Below are 21,493 nucleotides of genomic sequence, written 5' to 3' on the forward strand. Positions count from 1 at the left end.
CACACAAGTCAAGACACTACTTGAGGTACCTGTATCCCATATTGGAGTGCCTGGGTTCAAATACTGGCTTTGCTTCTGAATCCAGCTTCCTCCTAATGTGCATCCTGTGTGTGTGTGGGGGGGGGGGTGGCAGCAGCAAACAATTGTTCAAGTGCTTGGATCCCTGCCACCCTAGTGGGATTGAGTTCTGAAATCCTGGCTTCACCCTGGTCCAGCCCTGGCTGTTATTGGCATTTGGGAAGTGTTTCTATGGGTCTGTGTCTCTGTCTGTCTCTGTGTCTATATCTGTCTTTCTTTCACTGCCTCTCTACCATTCAAATATGATTTTACCAAATAATGCTGCTGTGAACATTTTTGTACAAATGTTTCCTTGAAAAGACTTATTTTATTTATTTGAAAGACAAGTTACAGAAAGAGGTAGAGATAGAGAGAGGTCTTTCAGCTGCTGGTTGATCCCCAGATGGCTGCAATGGCCAGAGCTGCACCGATCCATAGTCAGGAGCCAAGAGCTTCTTCCAGGTCTCCCAGGTACTTGGGCCATCTTCCACGGCTTTCCCAGGCCATAGCAGAGAGCCAGATTGGAAGTGGAGCAGCCGGGACTTGAACCGGCGCCCATATGGGATACCAGCACTGCAGGCGGTGGCTTTACCTGCTATGCCACAGCTCTGGCCCCGAACATATGTTTTCAATTTTGTGGCTCTATACCTAGAAGTTGGAAAATTAAATTTTAAAGGTGCTATTTGGGATATTATAAAAAGACATAAACTAGTTAAATTTAATTTGACAAAATGTATGCAACACCTGAACACTAAAACCTATGAACACTGCTGAGAGAGATTTGAAAGACCTCAGTGTATGGGAAAATGTATTACAGAGTTTAACATATCTAAATTTTCCTGTAAATTAAGGGCAATCACAGTCAAATTTCCAGCAGTCCTTTGATCCAAAAATTAACAAATTAATGCCAAAATATATATGGAAATGCAAAGTACCTTGAATAGCAAAAATAATCTTGGAAAAGCATAAGGTTGGAGAATTAACAGTCAGCAAAATAGTATGATATTGCCGTAAGGATAGAGATCAGTGGAATAGAACAGAGAATCCCCATGTATGATCAATTGATTTTCAACAAAAATGCCAAAATAATTCAGTGAGGGGAAGAATAGCCTTTTAGACACATGTTGCTAAGGCAGCTGCATAGCTGTATGGAAGTAAAAGAACTTCAGGGGCCAACACTGTGACACAGCGGGTTAAAGCCCTGGCCTGAAGCGCAGGCATCCCATATGAGTGCCAGTTCTAGTCCCAGCTGCTCTACTTCTGATCCAGCTCTCTGCTATGGCCTGGGAAAGTAGTAGAAGATGGCCCAAGTCCTTGGGCCCCTGCACCCACTGTGGGAGACTTGGAAGAAGCTCCTGGCTCCTGCCTTTGGATTGGCGCAGCTCTGGCCATCGTGGGTCAGAAATAGGGTAGCTGAGATTTGAACCAGGTGCCATGATACGGGATACAGATGTCCCAAGTGGTGACTTAACTGCCATACCACATGCCCGCTCCATTAGCTCACATTTCTATAACATTTTACAATTGAGAACCTTTTTAATATACTCATTTGGAAGGAAAGATCATATGGAAGGCATTTGGCCTAGGAACTGGCACACAATAGGTGCTTGTGATTTTCAGACCCAAAGGTGACCCTCAGCGATCACTCACTCCTGGTAGTCATGCTGTTGTGGAATCTTCTCCCACTGACTGTAGGCAGAACCTGTGACTTATTTCTAATCAATAGAACACAGCAAAGGTGATTGGATAGAATGCTTGTGATTATTTGATTTTATGGAACCCGCCATTTTTCTAGCAGGCACACTTCTGCGATTTCTCTGCTGGTCTGAAGTAAGCGGTCAAGCTGAGGAAGCCAATGTGGGAAGGGACTACAGGTAGCCCCTGGAACAATGGTTGGCCTGTTGCCTCCAGTCCCTACAGGCCTTCAGCCCTGACCATGCAATATTCTGCCAACAGCCTGAGTGAGCCTGGTGTAGGGATGAATCTACAGCAAAGTCTTCAGAGGAGAACACATAGCCTGGCCATCACCTCAATTGTAGGAGAAGAGACTCCTGGCTCACAGAAACGGTGAGAGAGTGTGTGGTGGGAAGCTTCTGAATGTGTGGGAATTTGTTATGCAGCAATAGGAAACGAATATAGCAAATTGTATGGAAAGATAAATATTGCCAGATCTCACTTAGATATGGATGCTAAAAATTTGAAGCCATCGAAATGACAAGTAGAGTTGATTGGGGTGATGTTTAATTTCTTCTGTTTTTGTTTTTTTTTTTAATTTCAGTTAGATGGGGATTAAGCTCAAGAGATCAGTCATACAGCATGGCAGCTGTAGTTAATAATAATATATTGCATACATAGAAGTTGCTGGGAGAGAGTGGGTAAAGCCACCGCCTGGGTGCCAGCTGCACTGCTTCCGATCCAGGTCCCTGGCCCGAACAATGTATGATGTTGAGCATCTTTTACTGTACTTATTTGCCATCTGTATATCTTCTTTGGTGAAGCGTCTGTGCATGGTTTTTGCCCCTTTTTAAATTGACTTGTTTTCTAATTGTAGACTTTTAAGAGTTCTTTGTTTATTTTGGATAACAGTCCTTTATCAGATGTAACTCAAAAATATTTTCTCCTAGTCTGTGACTTGTCTTTACACTCTCTTGATAAAAAATTATTTTAAGAAGCATAAATCATAATATTTATGCATAATGTATGTGGGTGATCCTGTAGCTGGCAGGGAGTCTGCCTGCCCTGCCCATGCAGGAGTTTGAGTGGGCATGGCACACCATGCCTCCCTGGAAGGACCCCACGACCTGAGTGCTGGCAGGTGGCAGGAGCCCCAGGCACATTTCCCCCACCCTCACTCCCTGTTAAAGGGCACTGTAATTGACAATCAGGTAATCAGCTCCCAGGTGTGGCCCAGGCCCATTAGGACCACCTGGAAAGCTATCCTAGCTACATGACCTTCAAGCTGATTGGAGAAGCACAGCTGCCAATATCTGCTCTATCCTATAAAATTAGTGTTGCCGTGAATTAGCTACACCCCCTTTGCCTGCCCTTTAAAAGGTGTGCTTGCTCGTTAATAAACAGACATGTTCACCAAAGCTTGTCTCCCATGCTTCTTGTCGAAGAACGCCATTGCCCTACGATGTCTACAGTGTGGACCTTGTAGGACGAGTCCGCAAATGTACTTGGATTTCTTCCCCAAATTTAACATGGTCTATACATTTAAGATGCAGTAAGTAGTACCCAATAGGGGCTGGCGCCGTGGAGCAGTAGGTTAATCTTCTGCCTGCGGCGCCAGCATCCCATATGGGCGCCAGTTCTGGTCCTGGCTACTTCTCTTCCAATCCAGCTCTCTGCTATGGCCTGGGAAAGCAGTAGAAGATGGCCCAAGTCCTTGGGCACCTGCACCCACGTGGGAGACTGGGAAGAGGCACCTGGCTCCTGGCTTCGGATCAGCGCAGCTCTGGCTGTTGCAGCCATTTGGGGAGTGAACCATTGGACGGAAGACCTTTCTCTCTGTCTCTCCCTCTCTGTAACTCTACCTCTTAAATAAATGAATAAAATCTTAAAAAAGGTATTATCTAATAATAGTGTTCACTTAATGTGCATAACTATTAGTTGATGTTTTCTTTTTTTTAAAGATTTATTTATTTATTTATTTGAAAGAATTACAGAGAGAATCAGAAACAGAGAGATCTTCTATCTCCTGGTTCACTCCCCAAATGGCCACAAGGGCTAGGGCTTGGTCAGGACAAAGCCAGGATCTAGATGCTTCTTCTGGGTGTCCCATGTGGGTGTAGGGGCCCAAGCACTTGGGCCGTGCTCTGCTGCTTTCCCAGGCACATTAGCAGGGAGCTGGATTGGAAGTGGATCAGCCAGGACTCAAACCAGCACCCATATGGGATGCCAGCTTCACAGGCGGCAGCTTAACCTGCTGTGCCATAGTACCAGCCCCAATGTGTTTTTATTAATGTGGAAGTATTACCTTATTCCTATAGCTTAGTATAATAGTACTATATTTTCTTCTGTTTTTTAAATTATGGATAGCTATGGATCACAAAAATAAACTTAATTCTAAGGAGTAATATATTATGTTTGCCTCAAATAAAAGCTGTATTAAAGAAAATAACACTTTCACAAGTGCAACTAAATTGTTTAAATAGAATGCTAGGCCGGCGCCGCGGCTCACTAGGCTAATCCTCCGCCTTGTGGCGCCAGCACACCGGGTTCTAGTCCCGGTTGGGGCGCCGGATTCTGTCCCGGTTGCCCCTCTTCCAGGCCAGCTCTCTGCTGTGGCCAGGGAGTGCAGTGGAGGATGGCCCAAGTATTTGGGCCCTGCACCCCATGGGAGACCAGGATAAGTACCTGGTTCCTGCCATCGGATCAGCGCGATGCGCCGGCCGCAGCGCGCCGGCCACGGCGGCCATTGGAGGGTGAACCAACGGCAAAGGAAGACCTTTCTCTCTGTTTCTCTCTCTCACTGTCCACTCTGTCAAAAAAAAAAAAAAAAAATTAAATAGAGTGCTAGCCCCAGGGGGTGAAAGATACATAGCCACACCATACTATAAATGTTGCTGGGAAAACACGGGATGTATTATTCAGATTTAATTCATATAGTTGCACTTGTCATTATATGTCATTATGAAGAAAAAGAATGTTTAATTGAAGCAAGCAATAAATATTTACTTAGTATAAAGTTTATTTACATATATAAAAAGTGTATATCATAAGAAACTCATTAAAATAAAACCACGATTAGATTTTAGGAAAATATCCATTTGAAAACTGGTTGTTTTTCCTAAATAATGAAAATACTGATATATTTGAGCTAGATTACCTTAAACTTCTAAACCATTAGGAAAAAGTTTTTAATACAAAGTTCGAGGAAACACATAATACAGAAGATTGAAGGCATCAACATATGTCGTCGGTGTTCCAAAATGCTAACATAGGTAGCATCTACAAAAGAACCTAATCTTTAAAAACTACAGAAATGTTAGACATTTCTCTAATAGCATAAATGCCATATATAACATTTCTTTTTTTTTTTTTTTTTTTTTTTTTTTTTTTTTTTTTGACAGGCAGAGTGGACAGTGAGAGAGAGAGACAGAGAGAGAAAGGTCTTCCTTTGCCGCTGGTTCACCCTCCAATGGCCGCCGCTGCAGCCGGCGCACCGCGCTGATCCTGGCAGGAGCCAGGAGCCAGGTGCTTTTCCTGGTCTCCCATGGGGTGCAGGGCCCAAGCACCTGGGCCATCCTCCACTGCACTCCCTGGCCATAGCAGAGAGCTGGCCTGGAAGAGGGGCAACCGGGACAGAATCCGGCGCCCCAACCGGGACTAGAACCCGGTGTGCCGGCGCCGCAAGGTGGAGGATTAGCCTATTGAGCCACGGCGCCGGCTCCATATATAACATTTCAAATCAAGCCATTAACTAACAAAAATTTAATTCACATTCACTTAAAACATAAACAACATGAAAGCGAGCTTTCATTATACTAGCAGATCTTTTAGCATTTAGGAAAAGTATTCACACAAATTACCTGAAAAACAAGAAAAAGTTGATTAGAATCTTAGAGGCAGGGGCTGGCACTGTGGTGTAGTGGATAAAGCTGCCACCTGTGAAACCAGCATCCCATATGGGTGCCAGTTTGAGTCCCGGCTGCTCCACTTCCAATCCAGCTCCCTGCTAATGCACCTGGGAAAGCAGTGGAGCATGGCCCAAGTGCTTGGGACCCTGCACCAACATGGGATACCTGGAAGAAGCTCCTGGCTCCTGGCTTCAGACCGGCCTATCCCTGGGCATTGCAGCCATTTGGGGAGTGAGCCAGCAGATGGAAGTTTTCTCTCTCCCTCTTTCTCTCAGTAACTCTATCTTTCAGACAAAATAGAAGAAGAATTTTAGAGGTAAATAGAAAACCAAAAACATGGAAGAACAACACTCTGTTGCTCTGGGGGGAACCTTTTTACTGCTAAAAATCATTTGGATATTTCTATCATCATTCATGGGCTGTACAAAATTATTCACTTAAAAATTGGCCTGTAGGGGCCAACGCTGTGACATAGTAGGCTAAGCCTCTGCCTGTGGCACCTGGATCCCATCTGGGTGCTGGTTCACGTGCCTGCTGCTCCTTTTCCCATCCAGCTCTCTGCTATGGCCTGGGAAAGCAGTAGAAGATGGCCCAAGTGCTTAGGCCCCTGCACCCACGAGGGAGATCTGAAGAAGATCCTGGCTCTTGGCTTTGGGTTGGCTTAGATCTGTCCATTGCGGCCATCTGGGGAGTGAACCAACAGATGGAAGACCTCTCTCTGTGTCCCGACCTCTCTCTGTTAACTCTACCTCTCAAATAAATAAATAAATCTTTAAAAAGAATTGGCCTGCTATAGATTTATTGAAACAATTTTTATGATTTATTTATATATTTGAAAGGCAGAGTTACAGAAGAAGAGACTGAGAGAGATCTCCCACATGGGGGCAGAGGCCCAAGCACTTGGGCATCTTCCACTGCCTTCCCAGGTACATTAGCAGAGAGCTGGATTGGAAGTGGAGCAGCCAGGATTCAAACCAGCACCCAAACCAGCATCCATACGGGATGCTGACACTACAGACCATGGCTTAAACCATTGTGCTATGGTGCCTGTCCCAATTTAATGCCTTTTGAGTCCCACCAGCAGTTTCCTTAGCATTGCCAGACTGAATAATTTCACGGGCCTTATGTGGATCATGGGCTATATGTTCCCCACTCCTGCTCTCTGGCTTCTAATTGTTCTAAGTTTTCTCCTTCTCAGATGCAAAATTTTCACACAGAGTTTGTGCTCTCTAATTTTTTTTTCTTCATTGGCCAGAAGAAAATTTTCTAGGTAGAATTATCTAATTAGTGAAGGTGTTACCACGTGTAATTACCGTGTAGTACCAAGTCCAACTTGCCTGTTATACTTATCTTCCATTCATTTCCTAACTACTTATATACAAATATAAAATCTCAGGTCAGTGGTAAATGGTTAAATCTAATCACCAGCCTGAGCAAGAAACACAAACAAAACACAGCACTCAAACAAAACTCCAAATAGGAATAGAAAAAGGTGAGATAGAAATACATATCAGTGATTTTGTATTAAGATACTTTCCTTTCATTTAGTGTGAGCATTGGTCATTAATGGGTTTATCACATTTTCTATATGTATTAGGATCTCAGCATTTGATGCTCTATAAATGCCAATGATTTAATAATATTGACAAGTTCTAGATTCATTCAAGTTTACACTAAATTATGGCAGATGACAAATCTGCTGGGGCAGAGTGGGGTTACACAGGTTCTGAAGCTAGCTTTGCAGTTAGACTTCTGGAAGTCAATAGAAGTAAATGAATTCATCTATGCTTAAAATTCTAGTTCAGTTTAGGCACACACGTATTGTATATTTCTATTTATCTTAAGAATGTCTCACATATGAGTGAGAATACATATCCAGATATGTGATATATGTACATATACACATGTATGCATACATGAGAAATACTTGCAAATTTCTATCACAGACTTGGAATTAAGTAACAAGATTAATTTGAGACAATGTAACCTTCACAGGCACAAGATGGGACTAGAAAAATGTGCTCATTCATTCTAAACCGGACTCTCACCAACCTGTTAGATTTTGGGCAAGTTGTCCTTCTTTGTCTTATCCTGATTATTACAGAGTGGGCAAAGCAGACTTTGCCTGTAACCTTTTAACTAGTATTAAAATAAGTGCAAAGTGCAAAGATGAAAGTGCTTGATGTAAAGCCAAGATATGACGAATAGATTTTTATAGGTACTGTGGGTGGCTCTAAAGAAATCCAGCTTTTCCTAATTAAATCTCAGTGTTGCCAGATGATGTCTTTGTGACAACCAAAGACTCTGGGAATCTAAACAGGTAGTCTGAAGCAGTTTTTAACAAGTAAAGGTCTTACTTTTATCTGTCTCAAGATCATGCTGTCCTAAAAGAGAGACATGCACTCACACATGTCCTGTAATAAGATGTATACTTTCTTCTTTTTTAATTTATTAGAGAGACAGTTTAAACAACAACAAAACAGCAAGAAGCTCTCATCTGCTGGTTCACTCCCCAAATGTCTGCAAGGGCTGGGGCTGAGCTGGGCTGAAGCTGGGGGTGAGTTCAGGTCTCTCACATGGGTGGCAGGAACCCAATTATTTGAGCCTTTACTGCTGCTTTCCAGGGTCTGCATTATAGGGGAGGTTGAGTAACAGCCATAGCCAGGCTTCAAACCCAGGTACTCCAGTATGGGATGCGAACATCTTAACTGGCACCTTAACCACTAGGCTAACTGCCCACCCAGTACATCTTTTCTATACATTTAATTAGGAAGGAGTTATCAAACGCATTTGGGTTTGCAGTCTCATCTCTGTAATTATAAAACAAAATAACATTCGATAAGTGATCTCTAATAAAAGAAAATGCAATGCCTGGCAAAAGCACAACAGAATTTTCTACTCTAGTTTTTAGGAGTATATTATTTTTTGAGCTCCTGTAAAAACAAAAACAAATTTATACATATATACATACATACTCATCCATATAAATTTGTGAACATGTACTTACTCCAGAGGTTTATGGCTTACATTATGCTATCTTGATAAGGAAAAACTGGTCATATAAATGATTAAAAAAATAGACAAAGTATGGTTCAAGACAGCTATTTATGGTGTTTTTCTTTTCTGTTCAGAAATATTAAGAGATGCAAGGGGTTGTTGGTAACTTTCAACAATATTATTTTAATAACAGAAAGGCAAATTACTTTTTCCAGATTCTCAAGCTATTATTTATGCAGTTCAACAAATTTTAAGATAAGTAGTTGTATTTAGTTATATACAAGGGATTTTTAAAAAGTTAATGGGAAGCACAGATTAGGAACAAACTATGCATGGACTTCAAATTACTTGAGCCAAACGAAACTTATTGTTTAATGCCATTTTTCTTGAACTTTCTGAAATATTTTTAATATGTTGATAATTTAGCAATGAAGATCTACTCATGAATAACATGGGCAGTTTTATAAAGTACTAGTCACTCCTAGATTGGAGGACTATTATTCACTTGCTAACTTAGCAACCCTTGCATATCTTTGCCATTGCAACCCTGTACCCTGTGAACAACCACCTTCATATCAAACAGTATTTTTCAGAAAAAGAAAGCTACTCACTCCACCACTCCCCATAATGTAACATGACTGGTAGCAAAAGTTTAGGATAAAATATGGTAAATGCTGTGTCATAATTTATAAACCAAGTGGTTATATTAAAGCCACAATTTTACATTGAAATGTCAAAATCTGTAAAGTATTTCCAACCGAAAGGAAATCTTAATAATGACTGGGTCCAATATCCTAACTTGGGATAATCTAATGAATAGAAATTCTACTTTTTAAATATTCAACACATGGGATCTATAACATTTTTCTATACAAAAGTTACTAAGAGTTCACTAATTCTAACTATGCTATCACAGAGATTTTTCTGAACCATTAAGATAAACAATACAAAAAAGTGCTTTCTTCTGAACTGCAAGAATATGGCATAAAAGTTTTTTATCAAAGCTGATAATGATCAAGTTCAGGTCCAAGATGCAGACAGAACTTCTTTAGTGTAGTACATAGCTGATGCCTCCTTTATTCCTTGCCACTGCTTATTTATTTATTTATTTTAGTTCAGGGAGAACAAACCATTCAAATACCATGAGTTTCTTCTACCAAGATGGCAAGGTGAGCTTAGTGAGATGGAAGTGACATAGACTTTTTAAAAACCCTAAAAGCCTTTGGTGACCCAGGATATGGTGGCGGTGGTGAAACGTTCTGCTTTCTGGTCAGTGCCACCGCCTGTTCGTAAGAAGGTAACCCTGTGTCCTCGGCAGAAGACGGCGATGGAGATAAGGCAGCCTCCTCGGGTCTTCTGAAAATGATGGAGGGAGCGTGCCTGCTCCTCCTTACGTAGACGGCTGAAGAACTAAACAAAGAGACAGTATTTAGGAAATGGAAAGTCAGCAGTCTTCGGTTAAAATGGCAACATTAAAGCATGACTATTTTGATAAATGTTGAATCCCATGTATTAATGTAAGAGATTTATTTTACCCACAGACTCTAAAAGCGTCTTTGTAGAGACCAAGAACACTGAAGTGAGACACGGGTTTGAGGCTTGATCGTATCATTTCATAGCTGTAGGACCAAGGACAAATGACTTCAGTTTCCTCCCCTTGAAGTGCCTGGCATGCTGTCCTAAAGACTAAAAAAAGCTGAATTTCCTTTTCTCCTGCATTAAAATTTTCTCAAGGGCCCGCGTTGTTGCATAACAGGTTAAGCTTGCCGCCTGTGACACTGGTGTCCCATATAGGCACTGGTTTGTGTCCCAGCTGCTCCACTTCCAATCCAGCTCCCTGCTAATGCACCTGGGAAAGGAGCAGAAATGTTTGGGCCACTGCTGTCCATGTAGGAGACCTGGATGAAGTCCTGGCTTTTAGCTCCTGGCTTCAGCCTAGCCCAGCCCTAGTGGTTGCAGCCATTTGGGGAGTGAATCAGCAGATGGAAGATCTCTCTCTCTCTCTCTCTCTCTGTAATTCTTTCAAATAAATAAAAATAAATCTTAGAAAAAAAGTTTATTAAAGTATGATATGAAACCAAATTCCAGCTTTGCTGAAGGGTGCAAACCACCAGCCGAGAAGATAGATGCCACAGAGACAATCTTACCCACAGATGCCTATCTCAGGTTTCTGTCAGCTCCTACAGGCCTGCTGCCTGGCCCAGCCTCCCCAGCAGTCCTTCCATCATGTGACTCTGCTCAAAAGTCTAACCTGGGACAGGCCGGAAGAAGCTCCTGGCTCCTGGCTTCAGATCAGTGCAGCTCTGGCTGTTGCAGCCGTCTGGGGAGTGAACCAGTGGATGGAAGACCTCTCTTTCTCTCTGCTTCTGCCTCTGCCTCTCTAACTCTGCCTTTCAAATAAATAAATAAATCTTAAAAAAAAAAAAAGTCTAACCTGCGGCCCACTTCCCACTGACCCAAGCTCTGCAGTGCTCCAGTGCGTCTTCTCAAGCCCTCCCTTATGCTGGCCTCACCTTAGGTTTTTATAGCTCTCTGCTCTTGCCAAGGCACCTTCTTTATGCCCTTCTATGCACAGTGAATTCCCAGGCCTTTCTCTGCTTTCAATGGTATTGTTCCCTTTCTTAAAATATTGTCTTTCCTCCTCTCCACTATGTAAGCCTAATAATTGTTTTAAAAAAATATGGCTTAGTTCATGTCCTAACATGAAAGTTGAAACAAAACAAGGTCTGGTGTTTAAAACCTGTGGTTTCTCCTTCACTTATGAACTTTAAATCATAACTTACATATTAATAAATTGATGTTCTGACTGTGTACTCGGCTGTTTATAAAGTTTCTATGCTTATGGCTGATGAAATAATTAAAACTCACAGGTACGTCCCAACCCATAGTCAACATTCACCACATTCTGAGGCAGATGTTTGGCTTAGCAGTTAGGATGCTCATTAAGACATCCTCCTCCCATTCGAGTGCCTGGGTTCGATTCCCAGCCGCGCTCCGGGTTCCAGTCTCCTGCTAATGCAGGTCTTGGGAAGCAGTAGGTGATGGCTCAAGCAATTTGATTCCTGACACCCACATGTGAGAACTAGAATACATTCTTGGCTCCTGGCTTTAGCCATGGCCTAACTGGGGTGTTGCAGGCATTTGAGAAGTGAAGCAGTGGAGGGCAACGCTCTCTCATCTCTCTGCCTCTCAAATATATATAAATGAATAAATAAATAAATATATATATACACTCTTGGTGGGAAGGATGGGATAAAAATTAATATATATTAATATATTATATAATACATATAAATTAATATATGTTATATATAAATTAATTAATTTTTTATCCCATCCTTCCCACCAAGAGTTACTTTAACAGACCCAAAATACTATAAACCTTTCCAAACTAAATCAGCCAATTTGCCTCTTGAACCATTTTGGGCTAGGTAATAATGAGATCTGAAGTTGGAGGCAAGGAAAGAAAAATGGCAGACAGAAAAGCAAAGCCACAGGTCTGTGTAACTGTAGGAACTGGAGGTGACTGAGTGAGCACAGCTTCCTTAGAGGGCTCCACGTCACTCATCCTGGGCCAGGAGTCTGGAATGTGTTCCCAGCCCCCACTCATTTGCTCAGCTACACAAAGTGCTGTTTGCTGCCTTGTAGGGAACCAGAGAGACAGACATTTTCTTTGACTAAATACAGTTTTCCATGTTGGCTTTCACCATTTAATATGCAGAAATAATACACTAGTCATTAAACATGTGTGGGGTGTTTTCTTACACATCATACAAGGGGTTTTCAAAAAGTTCATGAAAATGCACATTATTTAAAAAAAAACTGCAGGAATTCCAATTTTTTCTGTACCAAGATAACCTTATCCTTTAATTTTATTTTCTATGTACTTTTTGTAGTGTCATTATATCTCTTACTTGATTGAAATCAGAAAATATTCACTAATATCATCTCAAATTCATAGCATTATATTATGTCTACCTGTTTCCACAAAATATAGGAAGTAAGAAATGAAAAGACTTCCACTTCTTGGCAGGTTTCTCCAGGGCAATCACTGTTCTGACAGTGATCTTGTTTTTTAACTCTTTTCTTTCTTAAATATTCTCTCCCCACCTCTGTCTATCAGACTTGAAACATCAAGAGAACAAATAACTCTGCTGGAAGAATTTCTTGGAGCATTAGATGAAAAGTAGTAAGTATTGAAAAGTCGATTTCAAAATAGGAGAAGAGCTAGTAAACCTCATTTGGAATGTTCACTGAAACTCAAAGCTTCGCTGTGAGGGTGAAAGTCAGAGGACAGACAGAAAAATAACCTGTGAACCCCACAGCTTTGCAAGTGCTGACATTAAATGTCACTAATCTTAGAAAATAAGGGCCACATAGGATTTGAAATTTTATGCCAACATCCCCAGGAGACAGGCCCTACTCAGGGCACCACTTTGCCCTCTTTATCTTTGAGATCTTCTACCCTCATGCAGAAAAGAGGCTAGGAGTGTTGAGGGGAGGAATGGTGGAAGATGAGAAGACACAGTGGTGGGTGGGTGTTGTGGGGCAGTAGGTTAAGTCACTATTTGGGATGCTGGCATCCCATAACAGAGCACCAGTTTAAGTCCTGGTTCCTTTGCTTCTGATCCAGTTTCTTTTTTCTTTAAGATTTATTTACTTATTTGAAAGGCAGAGTTACAGAGAGGCAGAGGCAGAGGCAGAGGCAGAGAGAGAGAGAGAGAGAGGGAGAGAGAAAGTCTTCCATCCGCTGTTTCACTCCCCAGATGGTTGCAATAGCCAGAGCTGGGTTGATCTTTGAGCCAAGAGCCTCTTCCAGGTCTCCCATGCAGGTGCAGGGGCCCAAGGACGTGGGCCATCTTCTGCTTTCCCAGGCCATAGCAGAGAGCCTGATGGGAAGTGGAGCAGCGGGAACTTGAACCGGCGCCCACATGGGATACCAGCACTGCAGGCAGCCACTTTACCCACTACGCCACAGCACTGGCCCCTGATTCAGTTTCTTACTAATGCATCTGGCAGCAGCAGATGATGGCTTGAGTAGTTGGGTCTCTGACAAAACTTGGCTGTTGCAGCCATTTGGGGGAGTAAACCGACAGATGAAAGATCTCCCTCCTCGTCTTGCCCTCTTTCTCTGTCACTATGCTTTTCAAGTGAAAGAAATCAATCTTAAAGAAGAAAGATGACACAATGGTGCAGAAAGTAGAAAAATGAAAGTCAAGGAGAAAAGAGAAGAAAATGTCAATCGTGAGGACCCTCACAGACTTTGAGTGAAAATTGTTAAACAGGACATACAGGGACTTTTTTGGGAGAAAATGTTATGAATGAGGTAGAAAAGAAGGAAAAATGACAGGCAAGAAGAATCTCCAAAGACAAGTTTTTGCCAGTTTCTTCATTTATCTTATGGCTCCCTCCATCTTGGGGAAAGACACATTCAAAAAAATCTTAGTTCAAAGTTCTAGAAAATGAAAACATCTTGCTCATTTCCTACCTATTAAATAAAGGAAGTTAATAGAGGCTTTTCAACGACAGTGCTTAAAAATTGAACAAATTCTTCCTGACTTTCTCTTATGTCTCAATTTTTGACAGGATTTACAAACTCCTTAGTGTATGCCTGTGGGCCTTAGGGAGTTTTCTAAGAATTCAGCAAAAGAGCTAGGTTAGGATTTATTTTGCCATTCTCCCCTCTTTCTTCTGTGCTGTTACTGTGGGTAGCCTTAAAGGCTCTGCCTATGCCTATCCCTTCTGTCTTTTCATATAGAACTGCTCTGTTTCCTTGACTTCAACTTTTATTCTCCAATAGGAGAATACTAATTCCACATCTGTTGCCTTAAACTATTACCCTTTCTTTTTTTCTATTTAGAAAAAAAAATGGAGGAGGTAATACACACACATATGCTACATGTAGCAAAATTTCCCACTTAAAATGTATTTATTTAACTTAGTTGAAAGGCAGAGAGGAGAGAGAGAGAGAGAGAGAGAGAGAGAGAGAGAGATCACCTGTTTTTACATTCCCCAAATGCCTGCCATAGTGAAGGCTGGGCCAGGCCAAAACCAGGTGCCAGGAACTCAATCTGGGTCCACTATATGGGAGGCAGGTACCCAACCACTTGAACCATCATCACCTGCTATCTCCTAGGGTGTACATTAACAGGAAGCTGGAGTTGGGAGCGGAGCCAGGACTCAAACTCCAGGCACTTTGATATGGGATGTGGGTGTCCCAAATGCCCACCCCCATTTTTAACCTTTCTTAAGTAGACAATTTAGCACTATTAATTACATTCATGGGCTGGCGCTCTGGTGTAGTACGTTAAGCCTCCACCTGCAGCGCCGGCATCCCTATCGATGCTTGTTTGAGTCCCAGCTGCTCCACTTCTTAACCAGCTTCCTGCTAATGTGCCTGGGGAGGCAGTGGAAGATAGCCTAAGTGCTTGGGCCCCTGCACCCATGTGGAAGACCCGGAAGAAGCTCCTGGCTCCTGGCTTTGAATTGGCCCAGCTTCGGCTGCTGCGGCCATTTGGGGAGTGAACCAGCAGATGGAAGACCTCTCTCTCTGTCTCTCCCTCTCTCTGCAACTCTGCCTCTCAAATAAATAAATAAATCTTTAAAAAATTACATTCATGCTGTCTAACCATTTCCACTATTTTCATAACCCTTTCATCACCCTAAGCAGAAACTCTGTATTTATAACTCCCCATTACTTCTGCTATGCTTTGAATATTTCTGTCCTCTCCATAACTCATGTTGAAACTTAATTGTCAGTGCAACAGTGTTGGGAGGTGGGGCCTTCTGGGAGGATGCTGCCCTTAAGAATGGATGAACGCTGCTGTACAAGGGCCTTTCAAGAACAGGGTTTCTCTCTTGCAGAGGATGTAGCATTGCGGGTGCCATCTTGAGAGTGGACACTGGGTCCTCCTAGGCATTAAACTCTGTTGGCGCCCTGATCCTGGACTTCCCAGCCTCCAGAACATGAGAAAGAAACTTCTATTTTTTTTAAATTGCCAAGTTCCAGGTATTCTATTACAGCAGCACAAATGGAATAAGACACTTCCTCTTCCCAGCCAAAAGGAACCTCTAATCTACTTTTCCTCTTTGAATTTGCATGTTGTACATGTGAGCACAACCATGCAACACTTGTCCTTTTGTGTCTGACTTCTTTCATTTGGTAGGTTATCAAGATTCACCCATGTCGAAGCATGGATCAGAACCACATTCCTCTTTATGGCTGAAAATTCTTCTGTTGCTGGACACTGGAGTTGTTTCCATCCACCATGTTGGCCTTTGTTAATAATGTTGATATAAAATTGGTATACGCCTATCTGTCTGAGTCTCTGTTTTCAATTCCTTTGGATTTACACCCAGAAGTAGAATTGCCAGGTTATGTGGTAATTCTATCTTGAACTTTCTGAGGAACTGTCAAACTGCTTTCCAGAGCAGCTGCACTATTTTACATTCTCTTTGCAACTTCATACGAGGTCCCAATCTTGTCTTAAGCTCACTAATACTTACTATGTTAAAAAGTCATTATTACAGCTATTCTAGTAGGTAGGAAGTGGTGTCTCATTGTGGCTCTGATTTGCTTGGCATTTCCCTCACAAGTAATGATGCTGACCATCTTTTCAGGTACTTGTTGGCCATTTGCATATCTATTTTGGAGAAACGTCAGGTTAAGTCCTTTATTCTTTGTAAAATTAAGTATATGATTAGCAACAACAGGTAGTAGGGAAGACAGTCATAACTGGGGAGAAGGAAGTTTTCATAGGCCAAATAAAATGTTTGCATATCTACCAAATTTGAAAATAACTTAATGGAGCCTGTGCTGTGGCATAGCAGGTAAAGCCACAGCCTGCAGTGCCGGCATCCCATATGGGTGCCAGTTCAAGTCCCAGCTGCTCCACTTCCAATTCAGCTCTCTGCTGTGGCCTGGGAAAGCAGTGGAAGATGGCCCAGGTCCTTGGGCTCCTGCACCCATGTGGGAGATCCGGAAGAAGCTCCTGGCTCCTGGCTTCAGCTCAGCGCAGCTCTTGCCATTGCAGCCATTTGGGGAGTGAACCAGCGAATGGAAGACCCCCTCCCCCTCTGTCTCTGCCTCTGCCTCTGCCTCTCTGTAACTCTGCCTTTCAAATAAGTAAATAAATCTTAAAAAAAAAAAAAAGAAAATAACTTATTTGCAATATACTATCTTCTGACTTTTAATTCTCTATGAACTTTTAATTCTCTATGAACAACCTGCAGCCTATTCTCAACCCAGGTGTTTTTTAAAGAGACATAACCACTGGATGGGAAGGCATACACATTCTTTTGTAAGCATTTAGAAAAATCCTGTCTTGCAAATCAATAGTAGCTAACATCTGCTAGGTACTTGCTACAAACCAAGCACTACTTTAACCACTTTATGTGTATTATATCACTTAAACTTCGCAATTCCCATGAGACATACACAGTTATTATTTAGGCTACCACATTGCATCATACCAGAGGGCACCATTCACCCTGTAGGTCAGGTAAATGGTACCCCTGTAATGTAATGGTTCTGATTATTTTTCTCAGTTTGCTTATGGGGAAACTGAGGCAGAGTATGCATTTAAGTAACATGTTCAAAGTTTTCATTTCAATGTTTATATATTTATTTGAAAGGCAGAGTGACAGATAGGAAGGGAATTTTCCATCTGCTACTTCATTCCTAAATGCCTACAACAACTGGGACTGGGCCAGCTCGAAGCTAAGAGCCCGAAACTGCATCTGGGTCTCCTATGTGGGTGGCAAGGACTCAAGAACGTGGCCCATCATTTACTGCCTCCCAGGATGCCCATTAATAGGAAGCTGGAATGGAAACAGAATAGCCAGAACCTGAACTAGGCACTCCAAAATGGCATGTAGGCATCTTATGTAGCCGTTTCATTAGCCTGTTGTACCACGACACCTGCCCAACATGTCCAAAGTTAAATGGTAGTGGTGTACCAAGGATTTGAACCCAGGCAGTCTGGCCCCAGAGCTCACATACTTAACCACAATACATGTACCTGAGATGGGAGAATATGCCTTGGTCTTTGCCAGAACCAGCACCAGGATAAGACTAATTTATTTTAGAAAGGAATCACATCTTACTACATTTTAGTATCCAAAATTACACTAGCAAATGCAAATAAAATGCTGCAATAAAATTTTTTGAAGAAACTTTCTCAAGAACTAGAAGTACTGCCACCAATGTGGGAAACCTGGATTGTGTTCCTGGCTCCCAGCTTCAGTTTCAACCCAGCCCAGCCATTGTTGACATTTGGGGAGTGAACCCACGGGTGGGAGTTCTCCATCTGTGTCTCTCAGCCTCTCAAATAAATAAATAAAAATAAAAGCACTGCACTAGATAAGCAAGTAAAAAAAAAATAGACAAATACTGTAAGATTCCACTTGTTAGAGCTTCCACAGTAGTAAAATTCAGAGACAGAAAGTAGAATGTTGGTTTCTAAGCTGCAGGGGAGAGGAGAGTGAGTTGTTTGTTTATTGAGTAGAGAGCTTTCCTTTTGCAAGATGAAAGAGTGGGAAAGCTGGAGATAGGTCACACAGCATTGTTCTTTTTAAAACATAAAATAGGTTAGTATGTGCATAGAAAGAAATCTGTAGTTATATATGTCAAACTTATAATAGTGATTATTTCTAAAAAGTAAGATATTGGGATTTTCATTTTGATATTATATCTTTAATATTTGAATATTTTTAAAATGCTTGTATTATTTTTGTAAGAACAAAATAGGATAAAAATTTCGTTAAGGAGTCTAATCACACTATTAATATATTTTTGTGTGCTTTCTTGGCGATGGAAATGATTTTTAGGTGATTCACAGCAGATGAAATGAAATGACTGACTTCACACGTTCTTTAAGAGAAAATACTTTTCTTAGATTTTAGAGAAAAATAGCTTTGATATTTTCTGATTTCAATGATACACACTCAAATACACACACATAGAAGTTTCTTTTTAGGGATGGGCATTTGGCCGAGAGGTGAAAGACAGAACTCCATTCAGGCCTCCCACGTGCTGGCAGAGACCCAAGCAGTGCAGCCATCAGCTGCCATTTTCTTAGCACATCAGCAGGAGGCCAGCCAGGAAGTGGAGGTGAGACTTGATCCCAGGCACTCTGACATGGGATGTGGGCACTGTGCCACAATGCACCTGGCTCCTGGCTTCAGATCGATGCGGCGCACCAGCCATAGCGGCCATTTGGGGAATGAACCAACGGAAGGAAGACCTTTCTGTCTCTCTCTCTCTCTCACTGTCTAACTCTGCCTGTCAAAAAAAAAAAAAAAAAAAAAAAAAAAAAAAAAACCTCTCTGCCTCTGCCTCTCTGTAACTCTGCCTTTCAAATAAATAAATAAGTCTTTTTTTAAAAAGAAGTAAAATGTCAATAATGGGGGAAACTGGGAAGACGGAACTATCTGTGCAACTTTTCCACTATATCTCAAATTATTCCAACATAAAAGCTTTACTTAAAAAAATAAGAAGCCATTTGATTGACACATTGAAATAACAACACAGAACATGCAATAATGAATTAAGGGGGCCAGCGCTGGGGCATGGTGGGTAAAGCCGCCACCTGCATTGCCGGCATCCCATGTGGGTGCCAGTTCGAGTCCTGGCTGCTCCACTTCCAATCCAGTTCTCTGCTATGGCCTGGGAAAGCAATAGATGATGGCCCAAGTCCTTGGGCCCCTGGACCCTCATGGGAGACCTGGAAGAAGCTCTAGGCCCCTGGCTTTGGATCTGTGCAGCTCCGGCTGCTGTGGCCATCTGGGGAGTGAACCAGCAGGTGGAAGACCTTTCTTTCTCTCTGCCTCTCTGTAACTCTGCCTTTCAAATAAATAAATAATTTTTTTTGTTTTTTATGGTTTTTTTTTTTTTTTGACAGGCAGTTAGACAGTGAGAGAGAGAGAGACAGAGAGAAAGGTCTTCCTTTTCCGTTGGTTCACCCCTCAAATGGCCGCTACGGCCGGCGCTGCGCCAATCTGAAGCCAGGAGCCAGGTGTTTTTCCTGGTCTCCCATGCAGGTGCAGGGCCCAAGCACTTGGGCCATCCTCCACTGCCTTCCCGGGCCACAGCAGAGAGCTGGACTGGAAGAGGAGCAACCAGGACAGAATCCGGCGCCCCAACTGGGACTAGAAATCGGAGTACCAGCGCCGCAGGCGGAGGATTAGCCTAGTGAGCCACGGCACCGGCCAAATAAATAAATGTTAAAAAAAAGAATTAAGTATTTTTCTTTGGTACTTACCCTGGATATTGTTCCTGATTACACTTAGTAATACAAAGATAGTAACCAAGTAATCCAAAAATAACTAAAAATACTCCAGCAGCAATTAATCCAGTCAGCAGACCCATAACATCGATTTTCTCTCTGTTATCTAAGAGAAACAATTAAGAGAACATAAATATAATAGCTATCACTATTAAGCATGTCAACATTTATACTGATTTCTTTAAAGTCTTTGTGCTAGAGAATTCACCTAAAAAACCATTTAAATGATATTTCTAAAAGCCCTAATTATAGTTATTTATTCTTTTATCTACCTTAAATAGGTCACATTGAAAAGATAATATTCAACATCAAGTGCGATAAACATTTTTTTGCCCAACTAGATATAATCTGTTATTAACTACTAAGATACATTTATTAAGAAAACATGGTGAAGTTGTGCAATATAGCATCCTATAGGGGACCACCTAAGAGGAAATGAATAATAATTGGCAAAATATCACTTAGAAAAGTAGGGTGGGGGAGGGGGTGGGAGAGAGAAAAAGATTAGCTAACAGGTACAGAATTACAGGTGGTGGAGCCAGTGTTGTGGCACAGCAAGTAAAGCCGCTACCTGCAATGCTGGCATCCCATATGGGTGCCGGTTCGAGTTTAGGTTGCTCTACTTCCAATCCTGGTCCCTACTAACACATGTGGGAAAGCAGTGGAGGACAGCCCAAGTGCTTGGGCCCCTGCAACTATGTGAGAGACCTGGAAGAAGCTCCTGGCTCCTGACTTTGGTCCGGTCCAGCTTGGGCTGTGGAAGCCATTTGGGGAGTAAACCAGCAGATGGAAGACCTCTCTCTGTCTCTAACTCTCTCTCTCTCTGTGACTCTGCCTTCTAAATAAATAAAACTAATACATGTTTAAAAAATTACAGTTGGCTGGGAGGATTCAGGTCTAGGATTTGGTAATTATAATGAACAAAAGTTTATTGTGGCCGGCGCCGCAGCTCACTAGGCTAATCCTCCGCCTTGTGGTGCCAGCACACTGGGTTCTAGTCCCGGTCGGGGCGCCGGATTCTGTCCCGGTTGCCCCTCTTCCAGGCCAGCTCTCTGCTATGGCCCGGGAGTGCAGTGGAGGATGGTCCAAGTCCTTGCGCCCTGCACCCACATGGGATACCAGGAGAAGCACCTGGCTCCTGGCTTCGGATCAGCGCGATGCGCCGGCCACAGCGGCCATTGGAGGTTGAACCAATGGCAAAGGAAGACCTTTCTCTCTGTCTCTCTCTCTCATACTATCCACTCTGCCTGTAAAAAAATAAAAAAAAAGTTTATTATATTTCAAAACAGTTAGAAGAGAGGATTTTGAGTGTTTTCACCACAAAGAAATGATAAGCACTGGAGGTGATGGCTGTGTCAATCACCCTGAGATGATGGCTCAAGTACTTGAGTACCCCCTGCCACCGACGTCGGAATCCAGGATAAAGCCCTGGACCCTGTCTTTGCCCCACCCCAGCACAGGGCTGTTGCAGCCATTTGAGGAATGAACCAAGGGATGAAAGATTCTCTCTTCCCCTCTCTATTGCTCTGCCTTTCAAATAAATAAATGTATCTTCCAAAAAACACAGCTGTG

General features: G+C 42.3%; 1 protein-coding gene and 1 long non-coding RNA gene across 3 annotated transcripts in view; one reads left to right on the plus strand and one right to left on the minus strand.

Moving 5' to 3' along the window:
- The first annotated feature begins 1,483 nt into the window (after positions 1 to 1,483).
- On the plus strand, positions 1,484 to 16,714 carry LOC149128349 (uncharacterized). Its single transcript, XR_016230504.1, has 3 exons — positions 1,484 to 1,931; positions 2,014 to 2,124; positions 15,803 to 16,714. It is a non-coding gene; the product is annotated as an uncharacterized LOC149128349 (long non-coding RNA).
- Positions 7,000 to 21,493, minus strand: part of PRRG4 (proline rich and Gla domain 4) — a 30,163-nt gene continuing 15,669 nt past the window's right edge. For both annotated transcript variants that reach the window (XM_008269504.5, XM_002709034.6), the window contains exons 5-6: positions 19,898 to 20,027; positions 7,000 to 10,046 (exon numbers count right to left, since the gene is read on the minus strand). In XM_008269504.5, the coding sequence (XP_008267726.2) occupies positions 9,812 to 10,046; positions 19,898 to 20,027 (365 nt within the window). In that variant the 3' untranslated portion in view covers positions 7,000 to 9,811. The remainder of the gene's footprint in view (positions 10,047 to 19,897; positions 20,028 to 21,493) is intronic.

The sequence above is a fragment of the Oryctolagus cuniculus genome, chromosome 1 (genome assembly GCF_051225735.1).
Source record: "Oryctolagus cuniculus isolate XC-2025 breed Fujian yellow rabbit chromosome 1, ASM5122573v1, whole genome shotgun sequence".
Lineage (NCBI taxonomy): Eukaryota > Metazoa > Chordata > Mammalia > Lagomorpha > Leporidae > Oryctolagus > Oryctolagus cuniculus.